The sequence below is a fragment of the Sus scrofa genome, chromosome 6 (assembly GCF_000003025.6).
Source record: "Sus scrofa isolate TJ Tabasco breed Duroc chromosome 6, Sscrofa11.1, whole genome shotgun sequence".
Lineage (NCBI taxonomy): Eukaryota > Metazoa > Chordata > Mammalia > Artiodactyla > Suidae > Sus > Sus scrofa.
Genome location: NC_010448.4, coordinates 146265439 through 146284703, shown reverse-complemented (window position 1 = coordinate 146284703; position 19265 = coordinate 146265439). Strand labels below are relative to the sequence as shown.

Sequence of the window (19265 nt, the reverse complement as noted above, 5' to 3'; positions counted from 1 at the left end):
CTCTTTTCACAAAAGTCTTTGGAATGCAGGAAGATAGGTAAAATCAAAGTATTAAAAATGTAGTATTATTCTGATCCATACCTATTGACTGCCAGTATTGTACCAAAGATTTTGCCAATTGCAAAGTTGCAAAGATGAATAAGGTGTTTTCTTCGCTTAAATTTCTCACAAGCAAGTTGATGAGACAGACAGGTGAACAGGGATTGTAATTTCATGGTTCCTAGTCAGATTCGTTAACCACTGCGCCACAACGGGAACTCCCAGGGATTGTAATAAGAACAGCACGAGGGTGGAGCAAGCCTAGGAAAGTAGGAGCAGCCCAGACAATGACCAGTCAAGGGAGGGAAGGCTCCTCTGAGGAGGTGATGCAGCGCGAAGTCCCAGAACATGTGAAGGAGTTTTCCACTTAAAGAGGAGGATGTATGTAGACATAGAGCTGAATCCCTTTGCTGTACACATGAAAAGTAACACAGCACTGTCAATCAGCTATACTCCAACATGAAATAAAAGCTAAAAGTTTAAAAAAAAGAGAGAGAGAGAGAGAGAGAGAGAGACAGAGAAAAAATGATCGCCTGAGCAAAATATATGCAAAAGACCCAGCAACAGTACATGCTGTGTCTGGAGCACCGTGAGGAGTATGTCACACCAAGACTGTTGAGGAAAAGGAACCCAGAGAAAACAGTTGTGCGGTATCTGGCAGGCTACTTGGTAGGTCCTGCGAAGGGTATGCGGAAAGCAGGCAGAACTGGACCCCACCAGGACTGGGTCATAGATGAGGAGTGGGGATGGAGTGGTCCAGAGGAGTTGGAACCTGAGGAAATAACCAGAAGGTACAAAGAAAGCAACATGGGAGATTAGACGTGGCATCACTTTTTGGCCAAGAGAATGATGTTTTGGGGAAGGAAGACATTTTCTTCTCTCCTCCTAGGTTCTTCTGGCTGGTCTGAGAATGAAACTGACCTGAGACAGGAGTTCCCATTGTGGCTCAGTGGTAACGACCCCCACTAGTATCCAAGAGGATGCGGGTTCGATCCCTGGCCTTGCTCAGTGGGTTAAGGATCCAGCATTGCATGCGCTGCGGTGTAGGTCACCGATGCAGCTCGGATGGGGAGTGGCTGTGGCTGTGGTGTAGGCTGGCAGCTGCAGCTCTGATTCATCCTGGAGCCTGGGAACTTCCATATGCGGCGGGTGTGGCCCCAACAAGACAAAAAATAAATAAATAAATACGTTGACCTGAGACAGATTGACAGGAGAGAGTGAAACAAAAGTGTAACAATATGTATACACGGGAGAGACCCCGGGGACCCTGCATTCCATGCCAAAATAGCTCCCTCACCTGAAAAATCATTATCAGCAAAAAGCAAAAGAGGATATTGTGGGGTAGGCGTCTGCATCTTCTAAAGGAAAGAAGGCAGTTGACAAGGAAATGGAAAAGCAAACCTCTGGAAAATAAATGTTTGTTGGACCTTGTGGAGACAATGGCACAGAGAGTAGAATTTTAACCAACAGACTTTGCTGGGTTCCGCCCTGGAGTTCATGCTACAGTTACCTGCAGGGTGATAGCACCGGCCTGTATTTACATTCTTTCTGGAGTTAAGGGAAAGGTCAAAGTTTCTTCCTCTGTCTTTTGAACCTTTTCAGCTTGAAATAATCTCATGCGAGGAGGACACATTTTGGGGGTAGCAAGTTTTGCTCCCCTCCAACAGCATCCTTTGGAGAAGGTGGCTTTTGATCTTCGAAGGAATGATTCTGATACTGTTGTTGTTGTTGTTTGGTGGTTTTTGTTTTTGTTTTGTTTTTTGGCTCCCCCACCCCACCCCATATGTGCAAGCAATCCCCTGATACCAGCTGGGTGTCCTGTAATTCAATTTGGTTCTGACACTAGTTACCTAGAGATAATATCAGATCCCAAAGATTCCTCCAAGACCACCCCCTCCGACATCCCCCACTCCCACAAACACACACACACATTTTAGACACCAGGGACAAGTCCAGGTTCTTGCCTGGGCTTCTGATCCTCTGGCTATAGGTTGGAGTGTCCCACGACCCCCTCCTTCGGTTCAATTAACTAGATCACTGACTTATTATAAAAGGATACAACTCAAGAAGAGCCAGATGGGAGCGATGCACATGGAGGTGTGTGAAAAGGAGCTCAGAGCTTCTGTGCTCTCTGAGTGTACCGTGCTCTCTGAATCTTCATGCGTTCATCAACCTAATCTTTCCTAAAACTTCATTATAAAGGCATGATTGATTCAATCTCTGGCCGTGGGAGATTGAACTTGCCTTCCAGAGGTTCCGGGTGGGCCTAAAGTTCAAACTTTCCAATCAGGTGGTTGGGTCCCCTGTCAATCAGCCCCCTCCTCAGGTTACCTAGTTGCAAAAGGCACCACGTTAACATAACAAAAAACGCCTAGATTGCTTTCCTCCCTTAGGAAACTCCAAGCGTTTTAGGAGCTCTGTGAAGAGAATGGAGCCAGAGACCAAATACATATTCCTAATCATAAACTGCAATATTACAGAATGGAGGTGGTATTTAAATGTGCAGATTTGTGCAGGGAAAGCATCCTTCACAGAGGAAGGACCAGAACAGTGTCAGGAAAGGGAGAGCACATGTTCAAGGAAAAGGAAGAGGTCAAGGTTGAACTTGACATAGAATAAGTTAACTCTTTCTCTCATTCATTCATTCTTTTTTTTTGTCTTTTTGCCTTTTCTGGGCATATGGAGGTTCCCAGGCTAGGGGTCTAATCGGAGATGTTGCTGCCAACCTATGCCAGAGCCACAGCAACTCCGGATCCGAGCTGTGTCTGTGACCTGCACCACAGCTCATGGCAATGCCGGATCCTTAACCCGCTGAGCAAGGCTGGGGATCGAACAGGCAACCTCATGGTTCCTAGTCGGATTCATTAACCACTGAGCCATGACGGGAACTCCCATTCATTCATTCTTACATTCAGTAAGTATTTACTGAGGGAGTTCTTGTTGTGGTTCAGCAGTACTGAACCCGACTACTGTCCATGAGGACATGGGTTCGATCCCTGGCCTCATTCAGTGGGTTAAGGATCCAGCATTGCCGTGGGCTGTGGTATAGGTCATAGATGTGGCTCTGATCTGGGATGGCTGTGGCTGTGGTGTAGTCTAGTGGCAATAGCTCCAATTCAACCCCTACCTTGGGAACCTCCATATGCCATGGGAGTGGCCCCAAGAAGACAAAAAAAAAGTATGTACTGAGTGGTTGGCATATGAAAGCCTATAGTGAGGCCAAAGGGCAGACTTTGAATGCCAGACGAAGGAGTTGGGAATTTAGTCTCTTAATTTTTTCTGAAAAACAGCTCTCAGTATTCCTGCAGGTGTTTTCAGTAGATGGGATAGCGCAGAGAATGCACTCTGGATTTGGAAAAACTTGGATTTGAATCTTGGCCTTGCTATTTCGAACCACGTGTGCTTTGGCATATGTCTTAACTTCTCCGAGCTTCAGTTTCCTTCTCCTTAAAATGAGGCGATACCACTCCCGATGAAAGTGCAGAAGTTCCAAGCCCAGTGCCTAGTAGAGAAAAGCACCCAGTGGATGGCAGGTCCCTTTCCCTTGCCCCTGAGGGGGACGAGAACAGGCCATCCTACAAATGCCACTTTGGCACGTGGATCACGCGGGGCTGAAAGCAGTCAAGACCCTGCTGATGGAAGGAAAACCTTTATCTCTGCCTTAACTACCTAAAATAATTTTAGATGGGGGCCTGGCCCAGAGGGAGAGTCCTCTTACCAGAGATAACTTTTATCTGAATCCCCCATCTGTACAGCAGGGCAAACATCTAATTAGAAAACATCTGCCCTTCTTAATTGGCCTGTGAGGGACCCTCCTACCTTTGAAGCCCCAGGCTCCCACTTCATTCCACAGTTCAGGATGGCTCTCTCAGCTGTTCCATGTGCCCTTGGGTCTCCTTTGCTCATGGGGCTCCCTTAGGTATGCAGTTCAATGTCTTTTTCTCCTGTTAGTCTGTCTTATGTCAAGTTAATTAATAGACCCAACAGAAGAACCTAGAAGGGGAGGTAAAATTTCCTTCCCTGTATCACACATGGGAATTTCATGCCACGGAGAGTTTAAAAAGTACCTTGCCTAGAATCACCCAGCTAGTAAAGGACTGATAAATGTGAACCTGTTCCTTAGACCTGCTACTATAAGGTATTGTTACCTCGTAGCTCTAGTACCCCTAAGAGGCCAGAAGATGGATTTGCATCACTTAAAACCTAGGAAAATAATTTTGTGGCCTCACTGATAGGGAAACCCTTCCTTTGCAACCTCTTTCTCGGCCATTTGGAACATGGCATCCTTCCCAAATGTGTCTGTGCGTTGGAATTCACAGAGAAATTTAAAAATTACAGATTCCCCATGCCTTGTCCCAGAGACACTGACATAGACCCTCTGGCAATGGGGAAAGGAACCTTACTCTCAATGGCGTCCTAAGTGATCAAATGGCATCCGTGTTTGAGAGGCACTGGCCTCGAGTGCTCCTCGCTTGCTCATTGCTAACATCCTGTTTCTCTTTAGAGGGACAGATAGCCCTCTACAACAGTGGTTCTGCAATGTGGTCCCCAGGCTAGCAGCATCAGCACCACCTGAGCATTAGTTAGCAAAGCAAACTCTCAAGCTCACACTAGAAGTAAGATTCAGCAAGGTGTCTTACTAAGCTCTCTATGTGATTCCGTGCACCCTCAACTTTGAGGACTGCTGCTCTGTACTGTTTCTGGGAGGCTCTCCAGCAATGCTCTGGGGATCCTGGAGAGTCTGGCAAAACATGAAAAGAATAGCAAGAGCAGCAAGAAAATTGGGGTTGGGACTGGGGCTGGGGGAGATAATAAAGAAGGAAGGAAGGAAGAAAGGAAGACAAGAAAGAAGGAACCCCAGTGTTTGTGGAGCATGCATTTGTTTGCTTGTTTCATTTGCCTCTTGACTTGAGCAGGCTTGCTTGAGCATGTAGAATAAGGAATGCCCAGTTGTACCATGAAAAGACCTTTCCCTGAGTGAAGCCACCTGGATTACAATGCCTAGTGGCTATGTGATTTTGACAAGTGACTTCACCTTTCTGGGTCTCAGATTTCTGAAGTGCAGAAATACAAGACCTGGACTGATTAAGCTCTCAGGGCTCCCCTGGCTGTAACTTTCTACAGCACTGCCCCAAGGATTTGCAATTCACTATTATATTTGGTGTCATTTCTGAGCAAGCCTTTAGTCTTCAGAGGGCCTCCTGGGGCAGGGAGGCCCTAAAACAGAAGGCCTGGTTAGGGACCTGGAGTCAACGACTTCCTTCTGCAGGGTTGGAGCATCCAGCAGGCTGTGCAGAGGGAAATTCCAGGCCATCTGGATGTGAGAGAATTGCGGTCATCGACCCGCGTTACGGGAGCCTGCCTTCCGGAGGCAGCATTATGTCACTTGATAGCTCTTTCTGACCTGGAAAACTCCTCCGTGCTCATGGGGGTGCAGGGAGATGTAGTCATGCAGAGATTCAAGCCTTCTTTTCTCTCCCACTCCACAGGAGGTCTCCAGCTGCCAGCCAGCCTCCCGTCTCCAGAGTCAACCTTCCAGGTAAGCTGTGTCAGAAGGCTTATCTCTATGTTGCAAAATAATAAAGGGTAGAAGAATAGCATTTGTTTGTCCAGTCTTGGCCCTCCAAGTGTGTCTCTGGGGGACTTGTCAAAGGCAGACTGGAAACCTCGCTCCATGTAAAACCAAATGAAAGTCAGTATTCAATCATTTTCCCATCGTCTGCATGCCTAGGCTCTCAGAATGTGATGGATGTGTGGTCATGCTGCTTCCCAGAAGAAGAGCAGGGGTGCAACTTTGACCTCAGCTTGCCGGCCCCACGGAACTCCAGGAAAGCTAACCTCAAAGGCCCAGGTGTCCCCACACGGGCTCCAGGGCCCCGCAGTGAATGTTAGTGGTTTTCCTCTTAGCGTCAACTGTACATCCCACTTGAATCTGCATCCTTTCCAGGTGTGAAACCAAACGCTCTTTCCAGGTCACAAATCATTTCTCTTGGAGGTCATCCAACTTCGTTCCTCAAAGGTGTTTTTTAAAAGGAAACCTAACCTCTCACTTTTTCAGTACTGTGCCTATGCTTTTCATGTGGAAGGGCCGAGAGGAAGGGCTGCCTTGAAGGAACATCTTGGAGACTTGTTAACATAAATTCTTCTTGCCATAAGATGCAACCAGTCAGGTGACCTTTTTAAAAGTGCAAAATGGAGTTTTTCCTCTTGATTCTGCCCCACTAGTATGGCAATGGACTTGAGCAGAACTACAGGAGAAACAAGTCAGATGAACTCATGCTGAGATCACCTAACACCTAATGTTGCTTCATAGGCTTCTGTGTTTCCATCTAACACCTAATGTTGCCTCACAGGCTTCTGTGTTTCCCTTCGCTTTATTCTTATGATTGTCCCTCCTCGGATGCTGTGTTTTCTTGCTGGTGTGAGAGCCATGATATAGCAGAAAGACTGCAAAAGTCTAAGTTTTAAAAGAAGAGCACTAAGGCGGTCGGTTTCATTGGTTCATTAGCTTCTGAGGTATTTATGGTACATGCTTTAAAAAATACTTTTATGAGAGAAAGATGGAGAACAAGAATAAAAGTAAAGGGAAGACATGAAGGAAAGTCAAGTTTACCTCTAAGAGCCCCATGATATGAAACAGAAGAAAATTATACTCTATCCATGTACTATTTCCTTTAGAAGTTTTATAAAAGAAACTGAATAAATAGAGTGTCTTAACATCTAACTGGTGTCACATACTTGGAGATCAAAGCAGGTGATTTCGAAACTCCTGTCATTTCATCATCTTGTGTGAGCCACAGTCACTCCCATTTCTATTAGCCAAAGTTACTAAGATGCTTTTGATAGCAATGGGAATATTTAAACGATGTTTTCTTTTTCTTGTAATAAGTACTGACAAACATGGGGAGAATATGTGATATTTATGGTTCTATAAATTAGCTCATTAGCCAACGATGCTGTTGGAAAGATCATGTTGTGATTATTGGCACAGTAACTACAGCTTGGCAACTAGAGTCTTTTGCTAAATTCTTTTAAAACAATGGAGCAAAGAAATGACAATACCACTTAGGCAATTTGTTTTTGTCTGTCGTTGTAGCAAACTACAAAAAATCCTGGCTTTTCACTGGGAAGAGAATGTAGCGATACCAATTATTACGTAATTATAGGTTTCAAAACCTTCTGAACGCTTAACCACAGTCAAAAAAAGGAAGGAGGACACACACATCCTGTGTTTTGTTCTTATTATCAGCTTAAATAAGTCAGGCAGATTTTTCCTGTTATTTTAATATTTATCAGCATATGACAAAGAGGTGTGTTTAAATAGAAACTTTAAAGGGGAATGAAAAATAAGTGGCTCGCAGCACACCAAAAAATGGAAAGGTGGGGTGCTGCTTTAAAAGATGGTTTATCATGATAGTAAGATCAGGTTTTTATTTATTAGCATTGACGTTGAACTCATGCATTTCCATTGAAATCTAAGATAAAAGATGCAAGAAACCTCAATCATTTAAAAAGATTTAACAACAATCCAGTTTGTTGGGAAAGCCTGGCTGACTTAGGTAACTCTATTCTTCTATAAAAGGCATGTTTCAGAGAGACAGCTTTTTTGAAAATGCATCTGAATGAAGGAAATGCAATCCGTTTTAAAGGCTAATTGTCATTTGCGGGGTGGGGGATGTGCTGGGGTTGTGGGATGGAAATCCTATAAAATTGGATTGTGATGACCATTGTACAACTGCAAATGTAATAAATTCATTGAGTAAGAAAAAAAAAAGCTAATTGTCAGAAACCATGGTTAAATTGATACATTCGCTCCTACAAATTGGTCATTAACTGAAATAATTCAAGGGGAAAATCAAAGCAAATCTCTCAATGGGCAGTACCTTTTCCTCACTGTTTAAACAAGCTTATTCGTTTCAGCTCTCATGCTACAGCACAAATTTCCCTTTTTTGCAAAGGCATCCAATTTTTTTTAAAATCAGTATAATTGCTCCCTTTTTTGTGCTATGGGAAGAATTCCATTCTAGGATATACTAGGATCAATCTGTGGCTTATACGTGCTCCATTGGAGCTCCATGAAGGCAGAGCCTGTCTACCTGATTCATCTCTTTATCACTTAAAATGCTTTAGCATACTTATTTTCACATAGTAGGAAGAAGAGTACATTGACCAGGGGAACTACGTAAAGTTTGGGGACTTTACATTAAGGAAAATACTCATAAATAAAACTTTAATAATGAGTCAATATTTTATCTGCATGGTTATGGAAAATATTCAATTGTGGTTTTTTTTTAATGTAAAATCAGCTATTGCATTGAAATTGAAAGAAGTTTGAAACACACTCTATAACTGCACTATATAATTCTCTCTATTGGTATGGTCATATAGATTTTGAACAAAAAGAGTTCAGTCGAAAAAGTTGGCATTTTGTACTTTAAATAGGAAAGCCAGAGTAAAGTAATTGGGAATTTAAAGCCTAGAAAATACAGCAATGTGGAAATCATATGCTCCCATGGTAAGGAGAAAGAGTAGTAAATCCCCCTGGGGGTGTTGAAAATGTTAATGCTCTGGAGTTTAATGAGCATCTCAATTTTTATCACATTTTGCCTTTTCACAAGCATGAATTCCAGGCTTTATCTACGTGATGCGTAAGAACTGGAACAGAAAGGGAAAAAAATAGAATTGAACAAAGAACACTCCAAAACAAGGCAGGGACTTGGGTTCCATCATCTGTGCACATTCAAAGTGGAAAATTGAAATAATTCTTAGAATTTCAGGCCCTAAAACTATTTTCAACAGAAAAAAAAAAAAAAAGATGATTCAGGAACATCAGTACGTGTCGGCTTGTGTGTGTGTGTGTTGTGTGTAGGGTAATCGTCCCACTTTTCCCACCCATCCTATTCCTGGCTTTTGCATGCATTTCAGTACTGATCATGAGTATGTCGTGCAAGAATTTACTGAAAGGAAATAAATTATCAAGTGTTCACTGACTTTAAAAAATGTTCCTTTGCTTTGCAAAATAGGAGAATATTCTTTTTAATGGCCAGCACTTCTGATGATCACAAATGCAACTTGATTTTTAATAATATGCATCATATATGGAACATTCTAGCAGCCAAAACAATGGGTGAAGTGGAATAGTCTGTCCTGATTTTCTTCTTCCCAAATACATTGATCCATGTCCTAAGCAGGATCCTCACCCATGTCACAGATCAGATATTATGAAGAACAACCCCCAAGGCCATGGGTCCTTAGAAATGTCAGCAAGCCATGTCACAAAGATGACTCGAGAAATGCCTTGAGGACTCAGGCTCGACTGCTGCAGGTTCAAAGCCTGGGTATCCATAGCCTCGGCTCATGGTGGTTTTCAACACCAGTCAACTAGGTATATTTCGAGAAAAGTACAGAGAAATAGGATGAGATAATATAGAGCTTTCCAGTAAGATTGAAATAGGTTGACCTAAGTGAGAAACAGACTTGATATTTTTTAGTGCTCATGGGGATCCATTTCTTCTATATGTGTCCCCCAGGTCATTCTGGGGAGGAAATGGCTTTTTACTGGTTAATCCAGAAGCCTATTTCTCAGTATGAGTTCCTCCTGTGTCTTTGTTGCTGACCACGATTCCTCCTGGAAAGGTTCATGTGGGTGTGTCAGATGCAGCGTTTATTTGAGGAGTGGACAAGAGGCTCCGTGGGTTACCTGGGATCCTAAGAAATTCAGAAAGTCATGACCTTGCTTCGGTTCTCATTCTTGGCTGGAGCAGCCAGAGTCTAGGATGAGAGAGGGACCGTGTGTACAGCAGTAAAGGGCTCTCTGAGCCACGGTGATGGCCTGAGAGTGATCTGAGTCAGATGACTGGAAATGAAGCCCAGCACAAGCAGCACATTTGCTCCGTTTCTACATTAAGCAAGAACTGTCAAGCAGGGTTACAACACTTATGAACAAATACTAATAAAGTCAATCTTGTTACCAAAGGCTGCGGCCACTCGCACAAAAGGAGAAATTGGAGGGAATTACAGAGAGAGAGCGGAAAGGAAAGAAAAAAAAGCCTAAAAACATCAGATTGTTTTTTTCTTCTTTTCCTGAATGTTGTGTGGCCTGAATTATTGGGGTAATTTCCTTAATTATTCACCTCGAATGTTTAGACAGTCTGCATACAAAATAACAGGGCAGATGCACTGGAAAAGCTGTAGTAGTTCTGAGAGTATTTCCCCAAATGGTTGTTTTGTAGGGATTACTTTCGTTCAAATTAGCCCTCCTGAATAAGCTTACCTCAGAGCCCCAGCATCGAGCTGTTTATATTGATTTGCAAGTATTCCATGTGTCCTAAAATGAGATAAGGGTAAGTTGCAAAAAAAAAACATGAGCAAGTCAACTGAAGTGTGAAGAGTTAAAATGTTACCCTTGAGCAAAGGTTACCAAAAATAATACTCTGCTCATTAATGGCTACTTCACTACTTCCAAATTAATTTCTAAATTTAGTGTGAATGTTTCTTTGTATTAAATGGAACTGAGGAGACCCACAGCCTCTCATCTCTCACTTGCTGCCTAAAGACTGGAGTTCGTTCCGCCTTGGTTCCACTTCGTGTTTTTGCACTGCTGAGAAACACCATCCACCCACCCCCCCTGAAAGTTGGAATCATGCATGTTAGTAAGTATTTCAGTTATGCTATTGACGTCAATGGAGTCATTAAATAGATTGCTGGCCCTCCCAGAGGCAAATCACTGCCAGGGACCTAGATACAGACACGTTTTTTACAAAGACAACCATCAGGTTTTGCTATAGCAGTGAGCCAGGGAAAGGCAAAAGTTTATACTGTAGCAGACCTATCTCCAAACACAGTTTCTTTCTTTCTTTTGCATTTTAGTTCCGGCCTTTCTTTCTCTTTGGTTACAGTAGGCTGGAGCAGATGCCTAGATATTGTTGCCTGAATGTTTTGTGTGCAAAAGCATCTCCTGTCATTGAGACTCTGAAGGGAGACACCCCACTCTTAAAAAATGTGTCTCATCTTTAGCTCTACACAGCCTATCCTGATGTTTATTTGGTGGCATAAATTATCTAGGCAAATCGCTATTGTCTGCCCATATGAGCTATTGTCTCCTCGTGGCCTGAATAAACAGTGTCCTGCACACACACACACACACGCACACGCACATTTGTCCTTTCTGCTGCTTCTAGGTGACTTCTAGCTGCAGCCCCTCATCTATGAATCAACCTTTGTGCAGCCTGCCCTGTGCTTCGGCACTCAGGCTCTAAAGCAAAGGGTGGAGGAGGCGACAGAGAAGAAAGCTTCACTTCTCTCAGTTGGCTCATCTGCAGAGTCCCGCAGGAGGCAGGAGGCTGCCCACGTGCCTGTGTCCTCCCAAAGCCCAGCTGCTGCCAGCCTCAAGCCTGGTCATGCAGCTCGCCGGCATGTCAGAGAGGGCTCTTCAGGAAACATCTGTCTCTTCCTGGGTATTCCTGACAACTCTATTTACCTGGACAGGCCCAGGAGTCAGAGCCAAATCTTGCCCTCACACCTGGACTCTTCTGACTTTGCCCCCAGGCACGAAGTCGGGGAGCCATCTTGAGCAGAGCGCTCTCTCCGAATCCGGTTATCAGAATCCACCGTGCTGGTCTTAGCGCTCATCGCCTTTCCTAACCCTGTCCCTTCACTCCCTGCGCTCCTTATCAGTAAGTGTGTATACACGCTTATCAGTAAGTAGGCACAGAAATGCCAGACATCCAGCCACCTTTAGTAACCCCTTTGGGTTCATCCGGAGGCCCAGATCCACCCCCAACTCCACCACTGCGCCTTTCCCCACATTCCTGGCTCTGTGTATCTCTCCACCATCTTTTATCGCTCCACCTCCCACAGCTGGCTCTTGGGGTCTTTGCTCCAATCTTACCCCCTGGTTTTCTTCCCATCCTCCCTCCCTTAGTGTCGTGCTCCATCCTTCTCTACGTTAACCCTGGTGGGGGGTCCTTCAGCTTAGTTATTGTACTCATTCCCCCCACACACTTCAATCCACCTTCCATTCTGTGACTGGAATTATTCTTCTAAAATCCAGTTATGGTTATATTGTTTGCTGAGCGAGTGATCTTTAACCGTCCAGATAAGATCCTTACTTCTTACCAGGTTTGCAAAGTCTCTCAGAATTTTGCTTCTAAATCCTTCTTTGTCCTCATCTCTCCCTTTAACCCCTACCCCCAAGCACAGTAGATCGCTGAGTTGCACCTAACAGACGGTCGCTCAAATACACCAGGCTCTTCTTGCCTCCCTGCCTTTGTACATTCTGTTCCCTCGCCCAGGCTGCCCTTTCCTAAAAATGTCATTCACATATTCAGCACAGGGATTTGCTTACATTGTCGCAGTGAAGGAGTTCTTTATAATCGCTCTGATTTTTGGATTCTGGATTCAGGATTGAACTAAATATATGTCTCAGTTCAAACCCTAATATAGAGTATATGGTTAGCAGGTACTAGTTCCTTTCCCCATTCCTGTCTGGAAAGTACGTTTCTTATCTTTCAGAGCTCAGCATAGATGCCATCTTCTGGATGTGCTCCCCTCAACTCATCCCAAACCACTCTCAACAATTATCTTAATTATTATCTCAAAATCTCAATTTTTGCGCTTTTTCATAATGTGCTGTATTTTTCATTTTATTTAATTTTAATTTTATTTTTATTAGAGTGTCATTTATTTACACTGTTATGTCAATTTCTGCTGTGCAGTACAGCCACCCAGTCATAATGTATTTTTCATTTTAATTTTATCCTCTTCTCATCTTAGTGTCCCGAGTCAAGTACGAATCCTCTTTTTTTTTTTTTTTTGTATCCCTAATTTATAGCAGAAGATCTAGAGCATGTGCTCAATAAAGGTTTATGAAATGAACAAAGACAAATGAGGGAATGCTCATTGCAGAATCAGAAAGCACTGGAAGGGAGCTGAAGCCCATATTTGGCTTTCTTTCAGGCTGGTGTAACTATCTTCCAGCTCTCAGGCACGTGCACATAGCCAGCATCCCTGGCTAATCTTGACTACATGTGACTTTCCTTTGCTCAAAGTGAACTCTTTATTATCCATCACTTCAGAAAGGACAGTTTTAAATGAAGTGAAAAAAAAAAATGAAAACAACTAAATGTGCCTAGTTTCTCATACTATACTATGTTCTTTGTGCCTAGCACAGAGCCTGGCACAAAGTAGGTACTCATTTAATGTTTCCTGAATTGAATTCGATTGGTATCATGGACCAGCCTTAGATAAGTTACTTCTCTGAGACTCAGTTTTCTTATCTTGAAAATGGGGCATTTTAATATTCCATCTCACAAGATTGCTGGAAAGACTAAATGAGAAGGGCTGTGCATAGGAATGAACAGTGAAGGCTCCGAAGCCAGGTTGTCTCCCCCAAACCCTAGCTCCCCCACTGTGTGACCTTTGGACCATGTCACAATTGCATCCTCTCCAAAATTGGAATGGATGTTGTACATATTTCACATGTTGGTTGGAAGGATTCAATATATAAACATCTGTCAAACACTTAGAATAGCTCCAGGCACTTAGAAAGTGTCAATATTAGTATCAGTATCATTAGTGTCATATAATACCCTTCCACAGCACCCTACACAAAGCAGGTGGTCATCGTGTGACAAAAGAGAGCCCTGACCTACTGGTATTAGTAAGGAAACAAAACAGAAAGCCTTGTTGAGATCTTTCTAAAAGGTTCTAAATGACTGCTTTTTCCTCGCAATGCAATGTAGAAGGCAGTCTGTTTTGGAAAGATCCTTTCCCCCGAAACCGTAAAAAGTCTGAGGATAGGGAAATAGATTTAGAACTGAAGGTAGGATTCTCCAGGGCGTACCATGGGAAGCTTAGGAGGGCTGAGGCCAAAAGGAGCTGCAACCAAATATAAGAGGACTCAATACAAGTGTGGTTCTTTCTCTTAAAAGCAGACTGCAAGGAAGAAGGTCCAGTTAGCATTCTGATAAACTGGACCTTAGTCAAGTGAGAGTTTTCTTTTGCATAAAGCTGAGAGGTCCTCACTTTATCAGATCGAATTATTACAGCTATACAACCCATTACGTTGTAGGTAAATAAACATGTTCAGGTCTGGGCACACACCTGCTTGGGTACAGGTTCTTCAACCCACAGCTCAGCAGTCAGCAGCAGCACAGGCTGGACCAGTGCTTCCCTTTGGAGAGAAGACAGATCCTCCTAGCAGAGGCAGCATCAAGGAGGGCGTCTATTTCGTCTTTTTGAAAGAAGTGCATGCCCCCTCTCAGTACCCTCGTGGCCACCTGCCCCCTTCTCTCCTCTTTCTTGGGAGGGAGGGAAATGAGGAGAAGGAGGATGTGTTGACCTGGAGAAGAATGAGCGTGGATGCTGGGAGCCAAAAGAGGAAGGAAGAGGACCATCTGAGTTCCCTTTTCTCCCTCCCACATCCCCAAGACCACGTGATCCTGGGGGGCAGGGTGAATTGACTTGCTTGCTTCTCAACAACTCCTGGCCAGCACTTTATGGAGTTGCCTCCAGAGCTGTTCTCGGAAACCAGGAGCATTTCAGGGAACAGCCTTTCACCCAAGAGAAGAGAAACAAAGCAGGGACTGTCCCCTTGAAATCGAGAACAGGCCACGGAGCTCACTGGATCTTTGCCTTAGTTTATTGTCTTGACTTATTCCCAGTCAAAGCTGTTGACATGGACCAAAAGGGACCCCTCAGAGGTTTGTGTGCTTTTCCTACCCTTCTGTGACCACGGAGCGCGCTGGGGCCGTGGGGCTTGCCCACCTCATTTGGTCCATGGAGGCAGCCAGGACAGTAATTCAGCCTGTGCCCCTGCCCCCCTGTTACTCTTAGGGTTTACATTTTTACGGTCCTGTCTGGCTAGTGCTGCTTATCCAATAAACTGGAGAATTTCCATCCCCCCACAGGCCTGCCCCTGATGGCAGGAGAGAAACTCCTCTTATGCGCCGAGCACTGTGCTAGGCTCTCTGCACACACTGTTTTCTCACTAATTATCCCAAATGAACTGTTTTGCTGATGCGATTGTCCCTGTTTCTCAGATTTAGAAAAAAGGAGACTCAGCGGGAATATGGGGGGTTACTCAAGACCACACAGTTAGTAAGCGATCAAGTCAGAACTGAAACCTAGGTCTGTGTTTCTTGAAAACCCACGTTCTTCCCTCTACTCCAGACCACACTATTCTGGCCTCTGCCACACTGCAAACCTCGGATGTTAAAATGAGCGGAAACGGGGTAGTGAGAATTTCACAACAGAAGAGCAACCAAAGGAACTGAGTTATCTGCAACCTCAACAAGTACTATTTAATAATTTCCTTTCATTCCTTTGTCATTGCTCCCTTTCATGGTAGTGTGTGTATGTCTTGGGAGAAATGTGTCTCATACATGTCCCTTATTCATTTATTCAGTACACATTTATTAGATGCCTACTGTATATGAGACACTGTCCTAGACATTAGGGATGCAGTAATGAGGTGAATGAGCTCAGAATCTGACCTTGTGGAGTTTATAGCCCAGTAAATATTAAGTGAATGAACACATGATTATACATCTGATCATTGTAATGAAGAAAAGTACAGATTTTTCTACCTGTGAAAAGTGGGAATAATACCGGTACTTACCATACGGATTGTGGTAAAATTTAGATGCTATTATAGGTAAAGCACTTAGAACACTGTCTCCCACCTAGGATTATTTACTCTTTGCTCTGATTATTATTATCATTGGCTATGATTGGGATTGATGCAGACTAGGGCACAGGGAAACCCTCTGTAAATAAATGACTTGAAATGAGACCTGAAACATTCCATAGGAGCTGGGTGGGTGGAGCCAGTGACTAACACCAAAAAAGTGCTGCAGCCAGAGAACTGGATCAAAAGAGTGATGGTGAAGGGCAAGGCCAGAGAAGCTGAGAGAGGCTAGATTGGGCAGAGCATTTGTAAGCCATGGTGAAACACGTAGCTTTTATTCAAAAGCCATTCAGAGAGGAGTTCCCGGCTCCGCAGAAATGAATCTCATTAGAATCCATGAGGATGCAGGTTCGATCCCTGGCCTCACTCAGTGAGTTAAGGATCCAGTGTTGCTGTGAGCTGTGGTGTAGGTCGAAGACATGGCTCGGACCTGGCATTGCTGTGGCTGTGGCGTAGGCCAGCAGCTACAGCTCTGATGAAACCCCAGCCTGGGAACCTCCATATGCTGTGGGTGTGGCCCTAAAAAGACAAAAAGAAAAAAGAGAAAAAAAAAAAAGAAGAAAGAAAGAGAGCTATAAAAGTTTCGAGAAGGAGATTGACACCCTCTGATTTGAATTTTATTTTTTAGGATTTTTTTTTTGTATTTTTAGACATTTGATTGAAGTATAGCTGATTTACAGTGTTGTATTAATTTCTGCTGTACCACAGAATGATTCAGTTATACATATACACACATCCATTCTTTTTCAGTTTCTTTTCCCATATAGGTTATCACCACATATTGAGTAGAGTTCCCTGTCCTAGACAGCAGGTGCCCCCCCCCATTGGCCATCCCCTCTATATGCAAGTAAAAGGAGAGTAAGATTGGTGGTCTACTCACGGAAAAATGGACTTTCTTGAGTCAGGGGTAGATTCTGACAAGGAGGACCTTGCTTATGGGGGACAGAGAAACTGACTTTGCAACTTCCCAGCTGCTCCAGCTTTAGGCAACTTGAAACCATGTCCACAGGACAAAAATTTGTTTCAGCATCTGAGATACCATTCTAGATTGCCATCTGCACAGAAAGCAAAGTGGGCTCATGAAAGAGCCCGTTCCATTTGCTTAGGCTATGTGACTGTCTCTTGAAGGCAAAGGCAAGGCGGACCCCCTGGAGTTCTCTGTGGGCTGACTTTGGAAGGATGATCCCACCCAAGAGCCAGTCATGCTACCCAGAACATGACGCTGTGATCGCCTTTTCATCCCGGCGTGGCTAACAGGGCCTCGGGCTAACAGGGGCTCCATTCTAGGAAGTAAACACACACCTGAAGTGTGGCGCATGAGCACCGGGAGAGGCTTTTCACGTGTTTGTACAGCTGGGCGCTCTTAGGTCCTCAGCGCCTTTTCATCTCCTGCCCGGAAAAACAACAAATCCTTCCGCTCGCTAAATGTGCCCGCTCCAAGCCATGTGTGTGTCTGTGTGTGTGTGTGTGTGTGTGTGTGTGTGTGCACGTGTGCGTGCGCGTGCGTGTGTGCATGCGTGCTGGCTTGTTACATTTTTATCCCGGGGGAAAATGAGGGTTCTTTCATGCTTTTTGTCAACACAATGGGCCTCTGTCTTCACTGACCTGGTTTTCCATTATTCCTTCCTCTCTCGTCACAGGTTTTTCCCGCCTGTCTCTTGTCACCTACAGATCATTTCTAGGCCTCCTCTGATTTGGCCTTCTCGCCACACCCCTCACACTTCCAATCCCCCTTCTCTGCAGGCCTCTTAATCTAACTCAGAATTTACCGATGGAAAGCCTCCTGCAATTAGTCCTGCCTAGCTTCATCATTGCTCACTCTAATTATATTGGACTATGCATGTCCTGTGATGCTTTTTATTTATTTAAAACATTTTTGTTTTTGTCTTTTTCTTTTGAGGGCGGCTCCTGCAGCATATGGAGGATCCCAGGCTAGGGGTTGAATGGGAGCTGTAGCCACCGGCCTACACCAGAGCCACAGCAACGCGGGATCCGAGCCGTGTCTTCGACCCACACCACAGCTCATCACAATAAGGGATCTTTAACCCACCGAGCGAGGCCAGGGATTGAACCCACCACCTCATGGTTCCTAGTCGGATTCCTTTCCACTGAGCCACAAGGGGAACTCCTGTGATGCTTTTTAAAGGCATCATGGATCTTTATGCCATGGGCCTAAGTTCTTCTTACATCTTCCTGCATCATTCATCCATTTGTTCATGTTTTTGTGTGTTCCTTATGCTGTGTTTTTTATTATTATGGCCTGTTAGCAAACCAGAGGGAAGTTCTAATGCAAATAGACGTTACAGAATCTGATCTTGACTGTGTACGATGTGGAAATAAAACTCCAGTAAAAAATCTATGTAAAGATATGTTCCATAGCAGATAGGATTCTCCAGAGAAACAGAATCAATAGGGGAAAAAAAAAATATATATATATGTATGTATGTATATGTATATATATACACATATATATGTATGTATATGTATATATATACATATACACACACACACACACACACATATATATGAATGATTTATTTTGAGGATTTGGCTCACGTAATTATGGGAGCTGGCAAGTCTGAAATCCACAGAGCACACTGGAAACTCAGGCAAGCGTTAATGTGGTTATCTTGAGGCAGAATCTGTCCTTTATGATGAAACCTCAGTTTGTGCTATTTAGACCTTCACCGCATTGGACAAGGCCCACCAACACTATCAGAAGCAATCTCTTTTACTAAAGTCCACTGATGGTAGATGTTAACCACATCTACAAGATACATCAGTGTTGATTAAATAGCTGGGTCCTGTCGCCTAGCCAAACTGACACAGAAAACTAATCGTCACAAGGATCAACCAACAAACAAAAATCCCATCTTAGGAGTCAGACCAGAATTCTGCCCAGCTCCACCACAAATAAAGTGTATTAGACCCAGGGAAACAAAATCTCTATGTTTCCTCTAATTGAGATTTTACTTCAAAATACAGTGAAACACCCATTCCTCTGAGTTCACAAAATTGTTTTGAAATGTATAGGAGAGTTTGAGAGATCAGAGTGTAAAGTGGCGGGATCTTGAACCCCGGGAGAGCCACGCAGCGGCAACACACCTGCTCAGTGTTGGTGACGCCACATCACCCTTCTCACCGTTCTCTCTACTGAGTGGCCGTGAGAGGAAAGAGAAAATCCTGGGCTTCACCACGTCTACACGAACGCTGGTCAATGGGTGCTCCGTATCTGGAGACTACAACCAATGATCATAAACTAAATAAGGAAAACTGTCTAAAAAAAGAGGCTCATTTTAACCTGAGATACCTCAGGGTGGGGCGGGAGGAGGCCTAGTACTTATTTCCACAGAAGGGGGTTTGAAACAGGCGTATCCTCTTGCACACCTGGGAAATCAGAATATCTGGCTTGATTCTCCGGGTCATTCTTGAGATCCCCTTCCTTCTCAAACGTGAATTTTAAAACCTCCTCATCTCCATTTCCCCTCTGAGTCGTGTGGCCCTGTCCCCAAGAAGGCACGAGTTCGGAGCTGAGGCC

At 44.1% G+C, this 19265-nt stretch overlaps 1 protein-coding gene and 1 long non-coding RNA gene across 7 annotated transcripts in view; one reads left to right on the top strand and one right to left on the bottom strand.

Annotated features, from left to right (window-relative positions):
* The window catches only part of PDE4B (phosphodiesterase 4B), a 552844-nt gene that overhangs the window by 435402 nt on the left and 98177 nt on the right, over positions 1 to 19265 (top strand). For all 3 annotated transcript variants that reach the window (XM_021093172.1, XM_021093170.1, NM_001130019.1), the window contains 1 exon segment: positions 5529 to 5578. In XM_021093172.1, coding sequence (XP_020948831.1) covers positions 5529 to 5578 — 50 coding nt within the window.
* The window catches only part of LOC102162258, a 114241-nt gene that overhangs the window by 93702 nt on the left and 1274 nt on the right, over positions 1 to 19265 (bottom strand). Inside the window, exons 1-2 of one of the 4 annotated variants that reach the window (XR_002345462.1) lie at positions 14143 to 16540; positions 10313 to 10366 (exon numbers count right to left, since the gene is read on the bottom strand). The exons of the other annotated variants lie outside the window; for them this stretch is intronic. This is a non-coding gene — a long non-coding RNA (uncharacterized LOC102162258). Of the gene's footprint in view, positions 1 to 10312; positions 10367 to 14142; positions 16541 to 19265 lie in introns of those variants that run through there. 4 annotated transcript variants of the gene reach the window in all.